The sequence below is a fragment of the Anthonomus grandis genome, chromosome 22 (genome assembly GCF_022605725.1).
Source record: "Anthonomus grandis grandis chromosome 22, icAntGran1.3, whole genome shotgun sequence".
Classification (NCBI taxonomy): domain Eukaryota; kingdom Metazoa; phylum Arthropoda; class Insecta; order Coleoptera; family Curculionidae; genus Anthonomus; species Anthonomus grandis.
The window spans coordinates 6,223,509-6,235,237 of NC_065567.1; the positions used below are offsets into that span (position 1 = coordinate 6,223,509).

The following is an 11,729-nucleotide window of genomic DNA, read 5'->3' on the forward strand; positions in this document are numbered from 1 at the left end:
CCATAGGTAAATTCTCGATGCAAAGTGTAATTTTTTTTTCTTAAATAAAATACTACACTTTCTAGTGGATATTTTTTGAAAAAAAATTATGCTACATTCTTCAACATTTACGTAAAACTTTCTTATTATCTAAGCTAACTCATAGGCTATAAATGCTACCAAAAATTTTAACAGAATTTTGTATTTTTATTATCGAACACACGCACTTGAAAAATGCCAAGTGGTATTTACTTCTATGGTATTTAAGTACTATAGCAACAATTTGTTTTTTTAATTTTATTGTTAAAAATTTGATGTGTAGATAGTCTGACAGCAATAATTGTTGTGGAAAGTAGTTAAATTACGAGTTTCGAGTTTATTTTTCTCGTGTTTTCAAAGAAGGTATTCTATTGGTTTCTGCGCTATGGCCACGTTTACTAACGCTGAATATGCAGATATTATGTTTGTTTATGGGTTTTGCAATGGTAATGCCGCGGAGTCTCGCCGAGAATACCAACGTCGCTTTCCGAACCGCCGCATTCCAAATGTCCGTGTTTTCGCTTCGACCTACCGAGCTATCACTGAAACTGGATCCGTAAAACCAAGAAGACGTGACGCTGGCGCTCCTCGCGTATATCGAGCAGAAGATGAGGAGGAAATATTAAGACATTTTGAAGACGATTCAACCACATCCACTAATGCCGTAGCGCAGCAAACAGGATCATCGCAATGGAAAGTTTGGTCCACGATTCGGCAAATGGGAAGCCATCCTTACCATTATACGCCTGTCCATGGATTGGAAGAAGGGGACCCGATAAGAAGGGTAGAATTCTGCAGATTTATTATAAATTCTGATGCAGACAATAGAACTTTTTTAACCGACATTTTGTGGACGGACGAGTCAAAGTTTAGTCATGAGGGCATTACAAATTTTCATAACCTTCATTTTTGGGCCGAAGAAAATCCCCGTTTAACAAGAGAAACCAGTTTTCAAAGAAAGTTTTCTGTAAATGTGTGGATGGGACTTATTGGCCGGGATGTAATAGGACCACATTTTTTCCCAGACCATTTAAACGGGGATATTTATGAAAATTTTTTACGACATGACCTACAAGATCTTTTTGACGATATTCCTCTCGCCGTTAGAGGACGAATGATATTTCAACATGACGGCTGTCCAGCTCATTTTCGGCGGTCAGTTCGGCAGTTCCTGGATGAACGTTTCCCGAATCGTTGGATTGGTAGGTCAGATCCAATAGCTTGGCCAGCACGAAGCCCTGACTTAACCCCGCTTGATTATAGCATATGGGGTCAAATGAAAGCACTGGTTTATACAACCCCAATAATTACCCGGGAAGATCTTATCCAAAGAATAACCAACGCTGCCCAGCAGATGAGGAATACCATAACAACTAGAACAACAAAGACTGAAATGAGAAGGCGCTGCCGAGCCTGTATTCGCAATAGAGGCTCTCATTTTGAACAAGATTTGTGAAGGTAAATACTGATAAATGCGTTACTTTACAATTTATAATAAAAATACAAAACCATGTCACCTAACTTTTAAGCATTTGTATCCTGTGAGCTAGCTTAGGTAATAAGGAAGTTTTAAGGAAATTGTGAAGAATGTAGCATAATTTTTTTTCAAAAAATATCCACTAGAAAGTGTAGTATTTTATTTAAGAAAAGAAAATTACACTTTGCATCGAGAATTTACCTATGGTTACAACTATTTGCGGGACTTTTGCCATTACAAACGAAACACTATTGTGTTGAGCATGTATTTTGCCTAAAAAGTTAAAAAAATATACAGCGGATTTTCTGGAAACTGCCTTTTAAACCACTAAGGTCTACATTTTGAAGAAAAACAGAAAAAATTAAATATGTCGAAAACTATCAACTTTTGCATAATACATATTAGGGTTCAATTTACTTCTTACCCCCTCCCCTATCACATCTCCAAAGGAATGTATCGAATTACCAGTAACCCTGTATACGTAAATAATAACGGTTGTAGAGTATAAGCCAATAATCATGTTTATCATAAACGGTTCAAATACATTGTTATTAAGTATAATTTAATGAGAGAGCACACTAATCAAAATATAGTAATTTTAAAATACATTCCAACAGATAACCAACCGGCGATTGTCATGACCAAATCTCTACTAGATAGGAGAGATTTAAGAAACTCTTCCCTAAATATTATACAAGCTTCGTAACTAATTTATGTTGATTGAGTTTGCATTTATCTTTTTCTCTTTCTTTTTTTTTAAATAGTAGTGTTTGGGTGAGTGAGGGATACGGGATACAGTGATATACCCTGTATATCCAACTGTATCCTGTATCCCTGTATTTATACAAAAAGAGAAAACAAACATATCATATTAAATTTAGTTAAGGCGTTTTTAATAAACAAGGATTAATTGATTAATTAAAATGTATAATCTTTTTTGAAAGCCGCATAAGAAATATAGTTTCTTTTATATCACGAGTCGCTCTTCGCTTGGATCAAAATTGGTGTTTTTATTTAAATGCTCTTTTTCTATAACACCTGGTTTTTGACCAGAAACGCGTATCGTTCTTTTGGCATTAAAAATTGTATTTTAATATTTTTTTATTTTCACTTGTTTTAAGATTAAATAAATTCTTTGTATTTTTTGATGAACTCCTGTTTTATCCTTACATTTTTACAATATATATTTCATAACCATCAGAAATTCAGAAGAAGCAACTTTTCTCTAAATTAACTAACCTTGTTACATTAACTATTCTCGATATGGTAATTCTGTATATATCAGAAATAGTAACCAATTTGTACCCAAGCAATTTTAATATTTATATAAATACATATTAAAATATCAAAGTGTGCATCTGCAGAGATTGCATATCGGTAAAGACGGTAGAATTTTATAATAACCGTAATATTTAAGCAATGATCGCATAGTGAGTGGGTTACCGTTAAATATCGCAAGCCTGTGTAACATTCGAATTATAATTATTATTACTCTTACCCAAATAGAGAGAAAAAGTGAAGATCTCATTTTTTGTTTTCTTATGGTTGCTCCACATCAAATCACTGGTTTTTTTATTTACATAACTTTCGTTGCATTATTATTGTTTTAAAGAAATTGCGAAGTCACGGAACAAAAACACAAATTTTATAGGATTCTTTAAAAAAGCTTTATCATTTTTATTAGAAAAGATATGTAAGTATTTTTATACTCAGAATCAGAATCAATGATCAAACCTAAGTAAGTCATTCTAAGTCACATCTGGTAATAATATTTAAACGTATACAGGGTGTTACTTAAAGGTATGTCATAATTTAAAAGGGACATTCCTGGACCGATTCTAAGTCGAAAAGTTCATATAAACATGGGTCCTAAAATGCTTAGTTTTTAAGATACAGGGTGTTAAAGTTTTATTTTTTTTTTTCGTTTTTAATAAAATTTTCAAATACGGTTTAAAATATTGAACTGAATTTTGGCAGAGGATATTATGGCATAAAAACAATTTTTTAGATGTTCACCTACTTTTTTTTAGCAACCAGTGCCGTAGCTATGATGAATTTTTAATACAATTTTACAAAAAAAATACTACGCCATTGACTTACGAAAAAAATTATGATTTTATCTTAATTATCAATCAATTATGAACAAAAAATTCCTCCATCACTTTTGCCGTAAATCTTACCGTTTGGGTGTAATCGTTAATTAAAAAAACGTCTTTTATGCATAAAATGCATGTTTAAAAATTATGGAAATAAATCAAGTTAGCTTTGCTCGTTACCAGAAATTGTTTTTTGTTGTTTTAAACATTATGACACTTGCGTTAGTGATTATTCTTGACAGTTTGTTTTTAGTACCCTTTGGATCTTAAAACGTGAATTGTACTAGTTAAAAAATGGTAGATTATTCTAATTTGGAAATGACGCAAATGCATTTCCTTTATGGACTTGCCAATGGTAATACTATGGAGGCGCGGCGTTTGTATTAAGAAAGGTATCCTAATCGCGCTGTCCCAGATAGAAGAATATTTATAAACATTCATCGTCGTCTGGCTGAATCTGGGAGTTTTAAGGCTAATTCTGCCGAGGGAAGGCCCCGTACAGTTAGGACACCGGCAGTTGAAGAGGCTGTTCTACAGGCAGTCAAAGAGGATCCGACCACAAGTACACGAAAAATTGGTATGGTATTGAACATCTGCTACAAGACGGTATGGGAAATTTTAAGGGATTCTTTGTTATATCCTTTTCACATACAAAATGTTCAGGCATTGCTTCTTAGAGATTATCAACCGCGTACGCAATTTTGTAGATGGTATCTCCAAAAAGTAACACAAAATCCTCAATTTGGTGTGAACATCTTGTTTACGGACGAAGCTAATTTCTCCAGAAATGCAATAATCAATTTCCATAACAATCATTACTGGGCTCAAGAAAACCCTCATGCGATTACAGAGACACATTTTCAGGAACAATTTTCAATAAACGTTTGGATCGGTATCGTATCCGATCATTTAATTGGACCATCTTTTTTACTAGGACGCCTTAACGGACAGAATTATTGTAATTTTCTCCAAAATGATTTGCCTTTGCTTCTCGAAGATGTTCCTCTTCAGTTACGGCAACAACTTTGGTTTATGCATGATGGTGCTCCAGCCCACTTTAGCATATTGGCTCGTGAGCATTTAAATAGAGTCTACCGAAATAAATGGATAGGCCGTGGAGGACCACAGTTTTGGCCACCTAGATCACCTGACTTAAATAGCCTACATTTTTTTTTGTGGGGACTCCTAAAAACATTGGTTTATCAGACACCAATTGTGACATTAGAAGAACTAAGAAATAGAATTATTGACGGATGTGAAACTATACGAAACACGCCTGGAATTTTCGAAAGAGTTCGTGATTCTAAGAGAAGAAGAGCAGAAGCCTGCATAGAGGCAAGAGGTGGTTATTTCCAACATTTTTTGTAAATTATGTATGTATGTATTGTATTTAATTGTTGTTGCTTTTTGTTCACCAGTTCGTAAAAAATAGCTTGAAAATAAATATTTCAAAAATGTACCTAATAAAAACTGAAAATAAAATCAAACTTAACACAATCAAAAATAATCATTAATGTCAGTGTCATAATTTTTAAAGATGCATTTTATGCATAAAAGACGTTTTTTTAATTAACGATTACACCCAAACGGTAAGATTTACAGCAAAAGTCATGGAGGAATTTTTTGTTTATAATTGATTGATAATTAAGATAAAATCATAATTTTTATAATAAAGTCAATGGCGTAGTATTTTTTTTGTAAAATTGTATTAAAAATTCATCATAGCTACGCCACTGGTTGCTAAAAAAAGTAGATGAACATCTAAAAAATGTGTTTTTATGCCATAATATCCTGTGCCAAATTCAGTGCAATATTTTAAATCGTATTTGAAAAATTTATTAAAAACGAAAAAAAAATAAAACTTTAACACCCTGTATCTTAAAAACTAAGCATTTTAGGACCCATGTTTATATGAACTTTTTGACTTAAAATTGGTCCAGGAATGTCTCTTTTAAATTATGACATACCTTTAAGTAACACCCTGTATGTAACGATATTTCATACATTTTAGTTTAAAGTTTAATAAACTGTTCTTTTTTATTTTTTAATTTACTAAACGATACTGACGATGTTTTAACAACGTTAAATTTAAAAAATACATAATATTTTTAAATTTAACAAGCGGTACTTGTAACCATTTGTATTTCAGAATACAGTTTTATTATTATTAAAAGCTAACATAATTTAGTTTTCAGAAATCACAAAAAAATTTTGTTAGATATGAGAATTTTAATTATATATACAGGGATAGAAAAGTATGCCGAAATGTTTTATTACACATAAACGATGAACGGTTGCAAAACTTGGTATTTTGTAAGTGTATGGTAGTTTTATAACTTAACGTAAGTTACTTAAAGTAACGGATTATAAGATGAGTTAAATGGAATAAACTATATTATTCTTCAACCTTCCAAATTTCGCATACCTAATATTTATAGCATTAATTATATGACATATACTATTGTATGTCATCTTTAATTGCTGTTGATTTTCACTTATTTATCGTAAAAACAATTGAAAGAAGACTTAATTATATTTCTCAAATGTCTTGGAATTTTGTAAAGCCTAAGAGATCAAGATAAGGATGTGTCTTCAAAAAAAGCTGAACTTATGCTACTATATGAGAGATAATGATAGATGAAAATAGAACAGTAACAGTATGAACAAATTAGCAATAGCTGATTTTTATGCTACTTCTAATATATCTGTAATCAAACAGAATGAAAATGATTTTTAGTATATATTTTATTAGTTGGATACACTTTATTAATATTTTATAGAAATTGATTTGTTTACAAAATTTCCATTTAGGGAAGACCACTATGAAATTAAATATTTATATCTACCTGAAATTCCTTCAGTTTTGACAACTTAATGTAAGACATATTCAATTTAAATAATTTTTAAAAATTAAAACAGTGTGCGTTCTAAGTGCGTTTCCTACGCAAAACACAAATATTTTTACCAACACTACACATTAAAACTAAATCACGAATAACGTAATACATTACATTACAACATCTATAATACAAATAAATAAAATCAAATTACCTAGCAAAAACGCAAGGTACATCTTAGAGCAGAAGGCACAAGAATATAACGAACTGGCACTTTTTCGTACCGACTAGTCATTTATATACGTAACTTAAGAGAAAGGATCATTTACAACAGATCCATTGATATATCACTGCAATTCGCCAAGATGCAAACTTACTATACTATACACGGTGTTCTATGCTGATCTTACTTAATACCCGGTACCGATGTTCAAAATATTGTTATGAGAATAAAACAAAAAGTTTAAAAATGAAGATAAAATGGAGTAAAAAATAATTTAACAAATAATAGCCGTTTGTTAACTATAGCATGGGGATTTGTATTAAATGTCCTAATTAGTAAATACAACAATACATAAATCATGTTGTTGACAAAAGCAACAAATGTTGCTTTTGTTAACCCTAATATTAAAACTATTTAGAATGTTATTTTTCCCTATATCGTTTATATTAAGATTTAATACTACAAGTTTTCTTCCTTTTTTTTAGGTGCCATCTTCTCTTAGAATGTTGGCTATAGATTTTCAACCAATTCTTCAACCGATCATATATTCTTCTTTAACATCCAGAATTCCACCCCCTATAGCAACCATGACAAAACGTAGCATCTCGGTATTGTGACTCTAGATTGTAACTTAAGATCTCTACTGCATAACATATTTCTCATTCTGTTGAATATGGTTGTGACTTGTCTAATACTTGATTTAGTTTTTTTAGTGTACTCATTACTTTCATTGAACATTATTCCTAAGTATTTGTATTTTCTGACTTTTTCTACTAATTCTCCGTTGATACATAGGCTTTCTTGTTGTTAAACTGATGATCTAATGATTAAAGTTCGGACTTTAATATAAATATTAAAGTCCGAACTTACCTTAAAAGGTAAGTTCGCTCGTCACTGCTCGTCACTACTTGATCTTGATTGTTAATGAGTGTTTCATTAATCTTTACTTCCATTCTTATTTCCTCCAAAACCGCGAGAGTAAACGTCCTTGCCTTACACCACGTTGTATTTTTACTTCTTCTGAGAGTTCATTATCCTCTTTGATATTAGTAGTCTGATTGTAGTATAAATTATTTACTATTCTAATATCAAGCAATTGGATAAGATAAATTTTGATGTTAAGAATCTATTAGAAATGTATTTAATTTTAATGGTAACTAACTGCAGCCGAGATTGACTATTTTTTAAATTAAAAGGTATTAAAAAAATAGGTTAATAAGGTTTTATAAATAAAAATAAATATCATGTAAAAAGTATTTTGCTCAAATGGCCATCTGTATCCACTGTTGTACATCAATAACGAATAACATAAAAACACAATTTTTTATGAAAATTCTATGTTGCATTTTCTTAAGCTTTTTTAATTTTGTTAGAAGATAAAATTAATATAAGATATTTATTAATTGAAAAAGCCTTTACTTTTTCTTATTCTGGGCTACCCGCACCTCTAAATCCGTCCCTGCGCTTTTGATGAAGATTAATAATTCGATATGAGAATTGATATTTCGACGGTAAGTGATTCTGTCTTAACAGGATGTCATTAATTCCAATACCCAGTGGTGTTTTTCATTAAAATTTTATTGAAATATCTTTTTTACGAAATGCTTCATAGTTTTTAATATAAATTGTTTCTTTAATTAGTTTAAAAACTAGAATCAAAAAATAATGTGTTTATATATTTCACTAGATGTCCAAAATATTTTGATAACTAAAATCTAAACGTTGTGATCTATATCCACATTACACATCGAACGTCAATAAAAGTCAACTCGAAAAACTCATCCATTATCCCAAAGATGCTGGTCATACACTTTTATAAAAGGTAAAAAACACGAAATCTACAGCATCACAAATACATTTAATAAAATAACGAAGGTTACATGTTTCGCTCGACTAGAGCATCATCAGACCATAACATACACAAAACACCTAAAAAATAAAAGTCAAGATAAAAATGACAGTTTGCGTTCACAGCAAAGTGAAAACCTCTTTTATGATAACCTTACTCGAATGAAAAAAAACAGAGACAAAAATTCAAAAACATCATGGCATCCTTAGTTCTCTAAGATAACGATCTTTTAAGCCAGGGTAAAATAAGAAATAAAAACTTTAAATCCACAAAATCAGTGATATGACCGTTCAATACAACATTCACAATATAAAAATTTAATGACTAGCGAAAAACTAACAGTTGCTAAAATATAAATAAATTAGATGGTTAGTCACAATAAAGTACGAACTAAAATCAGGCTTTTTAAGGCTTTTGTTATATCAATAGACTTTAAAAGATCCAGTTCGGCGAAAAAATATTTGCCAGACGAAATGATATATTGTCAGAGTTGTATGATAATCTGTACTCATTAACAAACCGGTACTAAATTTTGATGATCGACTTTATTGGATACAAATTATTTCTAGGAATTAATTTAATGGTGGAGAGTTCTTTATTAAATGCTACTTGTTACAAAAAGACATTAAACAACCTGTAGAATACCAAGTTACAGCAGGAAAATTTATGGTGAGTTTGATACGCTCCCAGATTATATTATTTTTAAGTAAGTCTTTAATAATTAACTTAACTTTTTCACGGTCGCATAATACCATTCTATAGGGGTGAAAATTAATTATTTTATCCTCTTATTATGTATGTATTAGTTTTATGTTTAATACGGCCGTTTTAATCGGCACAACTGAATTTCCTAACGTAATATTTTTATTATACAGGGTGATTCAAAAGTAAGCGGCATCCTTTCAGAGGCGTAATCCTTGTATGAAAATAAGGCAAAAAGTTCATATTATTATGGGTTCGAAATTGCTTCCTAAGGGAGCTACGCCCCTTTGAATAGGACCCCCTGAAGACAATTTTTTCTCTAGAACTTTAAAACCCTTTATAATTAAATTTTGAAAATTGGTGTACTGCATAAACATTTCGTTGCAAATAAGATTCTAAATTCAAATTTTTTAAATTTTATTCAGGTGCATCACATGCAGGGGTTGGTAAGGGTAAAACATCCCTTTTTCTTTTACTCTTTAGGTTATTGTGATTTTGTTTGAAAATTATACAATTTTAGAGTCTTATACGCAAAAAAGGTACTCTTAGTTCAATTCTATAGAGCGTACCATTTACGAGAAAATCGACTTTAAAAAATTTCTGATTGCGTATGTTTAATACATAATAAAATTACTGGATACGCATTTAAAACGAAGTTGGCGGTTGTTTTTTGGTTTTTGGCATTTAAATGACTGATAAATGTCATTGTAAAATACAATTTACTTTGTCAAAGTAAAATTAGTTTCATAGAGTGTTTTACAAATTACTATTTATTATTAATAAGAAGGGCATTGCCTTTGTTGAGTTTGGTACTTTGTGTTTCTAAGTTTAAAAAGCAAACATGGATTTTACGTATCAAGAACAAGCTGATACTCACATTATGTTTGGAAGAGCATTTGGTAATTGTGTTGAAGCAAGACGATTGTATCATGAGGCATTTCCTAATCGACGAGTGCCACACCGTACGGTTTTCGCAAGAGTAGATCGTAATTTAAGGGAAACAGGTAAATTCAAAAATGTGAGTAATATCGCATAATATCTACTTAAACTTTGCTTAAGGAACATTTCAAAGACAGGAAGTTGTTGGGCGACCAAGAAATGCCAGAACCCTAGCATTAGAAGAACGCGTGCTAGATCGTATTGAAGAAGATCCATCTTTGAGCACTCGCATCATCGCAAATCAAGAAGGGTCCTCTCAGTCAACCGTATGGAGAATTTTGCACGATATGTTACTCTACCCTTATCATATTCAACGGGTTCAGGCTTTGGAAGAGCGAGATTTCCTTCCTCGTGTACACTTCTGTAATAGGCTAGAAGAAAACCGCGTTGCTTTTGAAAATTTTGAGAAGAAAATTTTATTCACTGACGAGGCCGGCTTCACAAGAAACGGAATTTTCAATTTCCACAACAACCACCTATGGACGGATGAGAATCCCCATGCTACGGTACAGAAGGCACATCAGCAACAGTTTAGTTTAGATGTGTGGGCGGGAATAATCGATGGGCATTTAAAAGGACCTGTATTTATGCCGCAACGACTTAATGGACAAATTTACACAATTCTTTTACAGAATGAATTACCACAAATATTAGAAAATCTACCACTTCAATTACGAGCACAAATGTGGTTTATGCACGATGGTGCTCCCCCACATTTTAGCATTCTCGCTAGAGAACATTTAAATAATGCCTATCAAAACCGCTGGATAAGTCGTGGGGGTCCAGTGCCATGGCCATCACGGTCTCCTGACCTAAACCCCCTTGATTTTTATTTATGGGGACACCTAAAACAACTAGTTTATTCCCGCCCTATACCCAATATTGATGTTCTCAGGCAAAGAATAGAGGAAGGATTTCAGACAATTAAAAACAATCCAAGAATTCTACCACGTATGCACCATAATCTAATAAAAAGATTAAGAGCTTGCCGTGACGCGAATGGTAATAATTTTGAACACTTTCTATAAATTGTTAAATAAAATGTGAGTAAAAAGTGTCTTTTTTATCGATCGTAATGCGAATTAATTTTCATCAATAAACATACGCAATCAGAACATTTTCAAAGTCGCTTTTCTCGTAAATGGTACGCTCTATCGAATTGAACTAAGAGTACCTTTTTTACGTATAAGACTCTAAGATTTTATAATTTTCAAACAAAATCACAATAACCTAAAGAGTAAAAGAAAAAAGGATGTTTTTACCCTTACCAACCCCCGCATGTGACGCACCTGAATAAAATTTAAAGAATTTGAATTTAGAATCTTATTCACAACGAAATGTTTATGCAGTACACCAATTTTCAAAATTTAATTCTAAAGGGTTTTAAAGTTCTAGAGAAAAAATTGTCTTCAAGGGGTCCTATTCAAAGGGGCGTAGCTCCCTTAGGAAGCAATTTCGGACCCATATTAATATGAACTTTTTGCCTTATTTTCATACACGGATCACCCTGTATTTTACAAAGTAGATTTATTAAGATTTTTAGGTTATCGTCAACTAAAGGAGTATTTACAGTTTTAGGAGAGATCTC

At 31.6% G+C, this 11,729-nt stretch overlaps 1 protein-coding gene across 1 annotated transcript in view; it reads right to left on the bottom strand.

Moving 5' to 3' along the window:
• LOC126748708 (transcription factor SPT20 homolog) overlaps nt 1-6,767 on the bottom strand; it is a 70,177-nt gene extending 63,410 nt beyond the window's left edge. The window contains exon 1 of the mRNA XM_050458094.1: nt 6,643-6,767. Within this exon, the coding sequence (XP_050314051.1) occupies nt 6,643-6,664 (22 nt within the window). The 5' untranslated portion in view covers nt 6,665-6,767. The remainder of the gene's footprint in view (nt 1-6,642) is intronic.
• Nucleotides 6,768-11,729: the final 4,962 nt, after the last annotated feature.